This window comes from Dendroctonus ponderosae, unplaced genomic scaffold (assembly GCF_020466585.1).
Source record: "Dendroctonus ponderosae isolate FM_Combo_2020 unplaced genomic scaffold, Dpon_F_20191213v2 Dpon_F_20191213_5, whole genome shotgun sequence".
In the NCBI taxonomy this organism is placed as follows: domain Eukaryota; kingdom Metazoa; phylum Arthropoda; class Insecta; order Coleoptera; family Curculionidae; genus Dendroctonus; species Dendroctonus ponderosae.
The window spans coordinates 961,501-970,347 of record NW_026018715.1 but is presented as its reverse complement, the minus strand read 5'-3'; the positions used below and the strand labels follow the sequence as shown (position 1 = coordinate 970,347).

Sequence of the window (8,847 nt, the reverse complement as noted above, 5' to 3'; positions counted from 1 at the left end):
TTTGGCATTGTTTAAATAGTTACACGTACAGCTAATTAAATCCAAGTACAGACGATAAAACCAACTGGAAACCAGACCACCTCGTAACTAACTAAATAAATAACAAAAGTCTTGCCATAGCCCAAGGTTAAACTTTGGGGAATTACCTACGTGCGAACGGATTTTTCGGGGAATCACGCGACGCCTTGCAAAGTTGCCAAATTTACTTTATATGGACATTTATTCCCGTATAATATTTTGTACTATTTTTAAAATTATTCAAATATGCGGAAAAAAGTCAAAATAAGCACGACCGGACAAAAAAGCATGAAAACTTTAAAAAAGCAAAAAAAGCATAATAAAAGCTATCGCAATATACTTAGTTTGGTATAATTCGTTTAGAAATTAAATAATCTAATGGTTGCTTATAAAATTCAGCAATAAGCAAAATGCTTAAAATCCGGTCTTTACTCATAAGTACCCAAATATTTTGAATGTTTTTAAGGACGGCTGACGGCGGTCGAAATACTTCTCAAAATAGTAATCAGAGGCGCCAGCATTTTTATGACATCTGGTGTATGTGTCGAAAAGCACACCCATCTAGCCCAAGCGTGCAATAGCGCCACCAGTAGGGACCTGGCGCTGATTGTCAAGAAGACAGCAGCGAAAAGGACTGCCCTCTTAAGTTTTGTAGTAGTTGAATGTTTGAACAATGTAAAACAATATTTTGTACTTGTAAAAATATACTGAAATTTATCAAACCAGACCTAAAGTTACAGTCCACAAAGGCAACGCCAATTAACCCAACAGCAGGTTTCAATCATATCGCGCTTTTCTTCATTGGAATAATCCGTTTTTACAGTAAAACTAACATAAATATCCAATTAACTTGAATTTAAACGTAAATGTCAAATAATTGAAAGATGTGGCTAATATTTGTTACCATGGAAACACTGCTGTCTACCTTATACTCTTTTCCATGGCTAACTTCGATCAACTAAATTGAGAAAGAAAAATTATTCGCAGACACTTCATTTTCGAAAAAACCTAACAATCTGATATATCACTGAAATCGTAATAAAATGCTTTATTCAATAAAGGCATAATCAAATATGGTTGCCATTCAAAAAACTCAAGTCACTTTACTCAGCACACTTTCATGCCAATTTCTTTGGAATGCAATTTTCTACAACTTTTCTATTTAATGTTTTCCAGTCACAATAATATTGACCTATAGACTTATAGAAGGCCAATTGAGTACCTATAGAAGCTTTCCGAAATATAAGCTGCTATGTTACCGATACTTTAAAAAAAAGAGTGCATTTATGTGTGGTCAGAATATATGAATCAATAATACTATTGTTGGGAGTTTGTTAAAGTTATGTATCTCATTTCATTTGGACTTTTATTTTAAATATTATACCAGATTTAACTCAATTTTCGTATCCGCTCTTGGCTTAAAATATAAGGTGTTATTTTAATTGAGGCAAGTTGTTACCGTTGAAAACGATCAATAATTGCTTGAGCACTATTTTGAGACACTCTGCATAGTTTGCTCGTATAATAATGTAATAGTACTGCTGGGAGTGCCGAATGTTTTATAAAATATTAATTTTCATTTTATTTCTGCTTTTATTTTAAATACTTGCCATCTTCAATGCATCATTTCTGAAAATATGCGATTTCTATAAAAACCTTAGGATTTTGGTATATGAAACCTGAATAGTATTCAATAGAAAATTAGTTTTAAAATATATAAGTTATATAGTTATATTATAAAGTGTATGGTGTTTACATTACATTTACATTAAGCAAGTTATTAGCGGTCAAATCTCGCAATTGTTTGAACATAATTTTGAGACACCCTGTATCTCGTCTAATTTTTATTAATTTGTCACACAACTGCATCTCATCATCTCAATAGCTAAAATTTGGATTGAAAACTCAAAATGGGTGTGTAGAATTTAAACTGAAAATAAGGTCTCCGTTTTGATTGCAACTTTGAGTTGAATCTAGTAATTGGGACTCCCTGTACATTAGAAAACAATTTTAATAATGCTTTTTTAAAATTAAATAGTTTGGCCCCAATCTTCCGTGTTATATAATCTGAATAACCCTGTATAATGTATTAACAGAACACTGAAAATGTATTGCAAATATGTTTAACAATGAAACGAATGCAAACAATCGTCTTAAAGCTCGTTCACACGGTGACATCTATTGTCATTAACAACAGTGTCATTGTCTGAACAATGCAACAAGAACAATTGTCCTTCAACTGTTGAAGGTCACAGTGTCGCGACATTAGTGTCACATCAAAATAGTTTGATCTACGACACCGTGACACTGGCTTATGTCACGACATTAATATATAACGTAATATAAATAAACCGTGTGGACGAGCTTTTACTGCAAAAACTACACATTGTAAACAACTTTATGAAAACTATTCGAAATCATTCCGTACTAACTAGACTAGGTACTTACTATTTTCCCGATAATAATTGAGAAAACTTGTTAAGATAATATTAACGTTTTGTCTCTCGTTCAATTCAGAATGGAATGCGCTGTTAGACTTTGCTAATAAACAAACAGAATCGTTTTTTTTTAATTTGAAGTTGATGATTTCTAGAACAAAAATGTAAAACGTGTAGTCACTTTTGGTTCAGTTTCGCTATTAATGTCAAAAAATAATATAGTTGAAATTTAAGTGTTTCAGTTTTTTAATGGTCAATCAGAAGAGCAAGGTTGTTTCGATCTTTTTTAAAGTGCTATTTTATAACTGTTTTAGTGCCTTAACATAGCAGCTCCTGGGAGCATCATAATTATGACACACTCTGTATATTGTCAGACTGCACATAAGCAATAGTAATCATTAAAATAAAAGAAATTGTACATGATAAATAAAAAATATATTGCATAATTTACACAAAAATCGCTAAGTTGTTAAGTCTATCAGTTCATGATTGACGAAGCTTCTGTTTGCTCAGCCTTATAAAATTCGTCTTCTGCAAACCAATCTCGATACTTCAGTAATTGTTCCACCCAAAACTGGCTCAGATTGTTTAAGCTCTCTCCACTGCCCCCATATTCTACTGGTAAAATGTCTTTTGCTACAATGGTTTGTGCTTCCTCAACACCACCGAAATGCACTTTAACTCTACCTCTCATCTTTTCGGTCATAAAGCTTTTAAATATTCTAAGGGCAATGTTTATGTATGTTGGGGAGTTAATATACTCCAATTGCTTAGGTCTAACATGGTAATTCTGCCAAGCAAAGACAACATTCTTAATCAAAGTCGGTGTCATGGATTTGTAATGAGTGAATCCCATTCCCGTCATGTCAAAGATTGCGATAACTCCAAATATTTGAGCGTTTACGATTTCCTGGCAAGCCACATCTAATATCATCTTTCCAACTTTAAAAACATCATTCCATGTATGTATTTTTGGATCATGGGCAGCTGTTCTAATTATGATTACCATTTTGTTGTCTTGAGTGTGCTTCAGAGGCACAAAAGCTCCCAATTTGACCAGTGCCTGTATCTCGGGAAGTAAAGGGTTTCTATTTGAAAACCATTCAGGCCGGTCTCTCTTCATCATGTAGTAATTCTTCAGCTTCATCTTTGTTTTGGTTAGGTTGAATTTGCATCCTCGTAAAAATGGCAGTATATACTTATCTTCGGAGCGACCTTTAATCCACGGAACATCGTTTTGCAACCACAGTCTTATATTTTCTAAACAATATCGTCTATTTTCGTCAGTTTCGTTCAAGTTTTCCAATGCGTATCGCCGTGCATCTTCACTTAAGTTGTTCATACTTAGCACGTGTATGTTGCAATAACTCATTCACTACTGAGCGCAGTCTTGGAAGGCCGACAACAAAATTATGGTTGGGTTTGCGGGTCAAAGATCGGTTAATTCAAACCGCCGCGCCGCGCCGTTAAACAAAAGCTACCAATAATGATAATAATAATGTTATAAGCCTACTGCGGTTGCCAATGTTCATATCTGGAAAGATTAATAACTGTAAAAGTGGTACAAGATAAGAAGGAAAGTTTTTATGGCTAAACGCTTGATTACGCCAAAATTTGTGCAAGTTATTTTCTAACATTTTTGCTAAGTTTTCACAACCAAAAAGCACAATCACTCTGTTATGTATTTGAAGACTAATCCAGAGTGTAGGTGATCTATTTATTATTTCTTCTTATGTTCTTAGAAGAAAGTTTGCGGAATTGAATTATTTCATTCAGAAACTGTGTGCCTGTCGAAAATTTTATTCATTATAAAAGACCAAAATAAGTTTATTCAGAGCACTTGTCTTTAAAATTCTTATTTTATTCTTCCAATTTCCCGTATTAAAATATTCAATCAGTAGCTGCTCGTTACAGTGAAGTAAACCTTTGAATGATTTACGATCTCTGGCAACAGCGCAAAATGCAATTCAAACCTATCAAGCTGGCGACGCAAGTTAGTTGCGTTCAGAAATTCAAGTTGTTGGTAAATATCAACGAAACAACGTATCTTTCAAGATGCTAATATACGCTAGATAAGTATCTTTCGCGCGAAGCGCTCGCCTCAACTTTTGTATATTATTTTAAGATTTGCGGTAGTACATGATAGAACATGCATTAATAGAAATGAAAAATCTCTCTTTTTTAACTGCATTTTCTGACAAGTTGGGCTTCCTGTTTTGCTAAAAAATGGCGGTTATAATAAAGGCATCGACAACTCGATCCGAGCATTTTTCGCTCGAAAAGCTGGGCAAAAACTTTAACTATTTTTACCTCTGAGGATGCAAATCACTCGTACTTGCAAAATGTGAAGAAGAAATTATTTTCCACGGCGGCCCAAAAGCCTGCAAAATACTCCGATTTCCAGAAATGACCGCCGGACTCACTCAACGTAATTACCATGATTTCAAACATTCACACTTGAGTGATGATCAGAAATGATCAGGCAATGAAATTACGCCTTTATTTTGTTACTTTTGAAAATATTTTTTCCTAATGCCGGTAGACTACGCACTTTTCCCCGATATTGTTCTCGTCATAAATTGGTACAATTGTACTTAAACAAGACAAATTTCAATGCTTTAATTCTCTTGTTTTGTGTTGGAAGTTTCTTAAAGTGTGCATCCCATTATTTGTCTGATATTGACAAAATTATATCTCTGGTCGTTTCTTTTCTAATTGATTTTATCGTTTTCCAACTTCCTTCACTCTGTTGATTTCGTGAACTATTTCGTTGATTTTTCGAGTCATTCCTTGCGCATCCCATGTATCAAAAATCATTGTCCTTTTTCGTTGCTTGAGTCGTCTTCGGGGTTTTTCTTTCCATTCCGACGCGTTTGATTGGGTCTTTTAACATTATTTTTTGTCCTAGTATCACAGTTAGTCTGATATTCCAACTTCCAACGTGGAGGACCCGGTAATTTTTTATGGGGGTTTTCTTCCACTAACCTTTGACAATTCCAACGTCGTAACTACAAGGCAGCAGCTTCTTTACCTGTAATCCTAGCCAGGAGCCCTTGCAGGGAACATCACAGAACGTACCCCCTAGCTAAGGGGGATATTTTATGTTACTATCATCCGGGCCAGATAAACCCTTAATTTTTACCGAGGTTGTTACTACACCCTCTCCTACTTTTCCGTTCGCTTCCATCGTAGATAAAATCGCTAATGTTATGAGATTCTAGTTTTGTTTATTCAAAATTTTCATATTGACAAATTTTTAGTGACAAAACCCTTTTAAAAAACTAAATTTTTATCGGAGCCCTAAACCAGAACTAAACTAAAAGCAAAACGAGTTTATTAATAATCATACAAAAAAAGGTTTTTTGGGATTTAATTTAAAAAAGGTTTTTTAGGATAATGATTTAATGGGGATCTTTGGCTTTGGCCGTAGGTTTTGCGGAACACACTTTGAATAACGCTGTATTAGGAAATCTACGAGGAACCGGGCATAAATGTGTCAAATTAGTAATATTGTCTGTCAGCAACAAGTATTCGCGAGTTCAACTACCGATGGTGGCGCTGCGGAACGTCAAATTACTTGTTGTCGAGTGACAGTTGAGACTTGTCAGACTTGTTTATTTATTGGAGTTGATGATATTTATAACATAAATCAATACTTACACACTTTTCGATCTGTTTCTATTTCTTTAAAAGCTTGCAAAAGTTGATTAGAACAAAACAAACCACAATCAGATGTACCAACATGCAAATCAGATGTAACAACACCCACACCAATGTCAAATTACTACTTAACTTTTAGTTATAATTTTAGCCACCAGGGGGCGTCTGGACTTTGAACTCGCGACTTGCCATGATAACAGTGGGTTTCCGGGCATTGGTTTATGATAAAACATTATTCCTTTTTGAGTTATAGAGAAAATCTAGGAGTCTTCAATGGATGCAGTGAAACACCCTGAAACATGCAGTTTAGGAAATTAAAGTGTTGGTATTGGCAACACCGCGGATAATTCCATTCGAAATTGGGTAAGGCAAAGGCCAGTAAAAGCGAACAGAAAACGGAACGACGAATAGATCCCGCGGAACGTGCGGTGAGGGGTGAACGTTCGCCAGCGACTCAGTATTCACAACGAAGCTTACAATTTGCTTATTTCAACGCTTAACATTAGTCGGGAAAATGTCGCAATTAGTGTTTCCTATTTTACTACTTATAACCTAACACATCGCGAAGTGCTTCCAGTTTGTGTAGGTGAATCATTTTCAGTGCGCTCTCCTCAATCGCTACCGGGTGGCAGGTGATTCTGTGATCATTTGAAAAGAGGGTTCGAATTGATCTAAAGGGCTTCATTGTACCTGACCCATGGATTCCACACCTGTTCGATATAAAAGAACGTGATTGTTTGCCAAACGGCCGAGTGTTGTGGTATGTCTGTACGGTTCAGTGGTGTGTTTGTTGAAAAATCGGCTATGCACGAAAAAACTCAACTTACCAATCCTCAAAGAGTGAAAAATGTGGCGATTGTAGCTCCAACACGAAGTAATAGTTTGGATTATCTCAACTTCGAAGAGAAACGGAAACTAATCGCTTCTAGTTTGAGTTTGTCCGATTTTCTAAGTGTGAGCAAAGAAACCAAAGATATTAAGGATATCAAGGATGACGAAGTATCTACTATACTTGGTGAGTTCAATGATTTTTCAACGTTTGCTGATCAGTAAATGTTCGCAACTTTTCCATGCATGAAAACGCATTGTTTCTTGTAAATGCCCGTTAAGCCTATTTCACAGTTGTTTGTGTGGAAGATCAAGGGCCGTATCAACGGTCATTTTTTAATCGCAATTAGAAGTTTCATTAAGTTTAATTTGCAATTCAATGCAATTATTGCAATTAAGGATACAGTTTTAATGTCACGCCTTAATTGAAATCGCGTCTAAAACCAACCTTTCTGTGTTGGATATATCGTTTTTATAATGCATATTTATCAATCAGTTTTTGGCAAACAATGAGCTACTGGGGGGTATTTTGAGCCGTTGCAAACGGTTGTAATTTCCCAATTTTATAAATGTGTTTCTAATAGTTTGGTAAGAAAATTATAACATAAATACATTTCTTGATTTAAATTAGCACGACAAAAACCTTGTCGATTCTGCTTTTTGTGAATTAGATTCTATGCAGAAACGAAGTTGACACATTTAAGTACCAGTTTATAAACCAAACTTTGTACAGGTAATTTTCATGAATCGATACCTATACAAACTGTCAGCGGTCAGCTATCGATATATCTTTAGCCCGTGTCCCATGCATCCGTTTGAACGATGATACGATGGTACGAAATTGTTTCTATTGGTTGTTGGTACGGGCGAATTGACAGATCTCTAACCAATAGATACACTTTCGTACCATCGTATCATCGTACAAACGGATGCTTGGGACACGGGCTTTAGGATCATAATAATAATTAATTATTTATTTCAAAAACTGCAACCGTGACTTCCTACTTTTAGGTTTAGCAAGAAATATCGATTCTAAACAGGTAGGGATTAATTATCTTTGGTATCTTAAGCAGTGCTAATGGAAGCAGTAGAACACTGTTGCCAACGCATTTCGATTTGTCCGTTTCCAATTTTATTTCAAAATTATGTTTTGCACATAATACAGGATGATTTAAAATTGGCCATTCCTCTGGAGGTGTTGTCTGGCGCTGTTATAGGAGTACAAAAAAATCGTAAAAGAAATTAATTGTTATTAAAAACTGAGAAATTTGCAAAAAACTATATCAGAAATACGGCAGCAATGTTTTTCAAGGTAACCTGCCTAACAACAACCGACGCAAATACCTGTTTCTTCGTAATTATTTAAAACTCCGGTAACCATGGAATTATACAGAGTGACAATATGATAGACAAGGATAAACGGTAAACTCAACAAGATTTGTTTTCGAAATGTCAACCTGTTCTTATAACCTCGAATATTGGTGTTTGTAAGTAAACCATTCAACACCAAACATTTGAATTGTTAACTCCGATCAAGCTAGTGCCTGTGTAATCTCCTTATTATCCACTCTAATCAAGCAGCGTCTCGTATTCAATTATTAACTCCTGCTCCATTTGTACATGTGTGTGCTCCTTGTACTGTGTGTATCGTACAAACGTGGTAGGAATGTAGCCCCTCCCCGGTATTTATTTGGTGCTTGGGAAAGTGTCAGTTATTGTGCTCTGAGAGCCCCTGGAAGGCCCTGATTCGATTATGTCCAATACTTGTTCCTCTGTGCCTGGAACCCGAAAATGGATTGTTGTCCACTATCTTCCTGAAACCACTCTCCTCGCCCTTTGTTGGCGTGAGTTCTTTCAGCTTCTGCTATGTTACTGTAGCATTTCCCCTGAACTAATCGCATAT

At 35.5% G+C, this 8,847-nt stretch overlaps 2 protein-coding genes across 9 annotated transcripts in view; one reads left to right on the top strand and one right to left on the bottom strand.

Annotated features, from left to right (window-relative positions):
* The window catches only part of LOC109545055 (phosphatase and actin regulator 4B), a gene marked incomplete at its 5' end in the record, with an annotated part of 158,726 nt that overhangs the window by 30,961 nt on the left and 118,918 nt on the right, over nucleotides 1-8,847 (top strand).
* LOC109545056 (retinol-binding protein pinta) lies at nucleotides 2,876-3,909 on the bottom strand. The gene has a single exon (XM_019915539.2). The coding sequence runs from the start codon at nucleotides 3,826-3,828 to the stop codon at nucleotides 2,935-2,937; it is 894 nt and encodes a 297-aa protein (XP_019771098.1). The 5' UTR covers nucleotides 3,829-3,909; the 3' UTR covers nucleotides 2,876-2,934.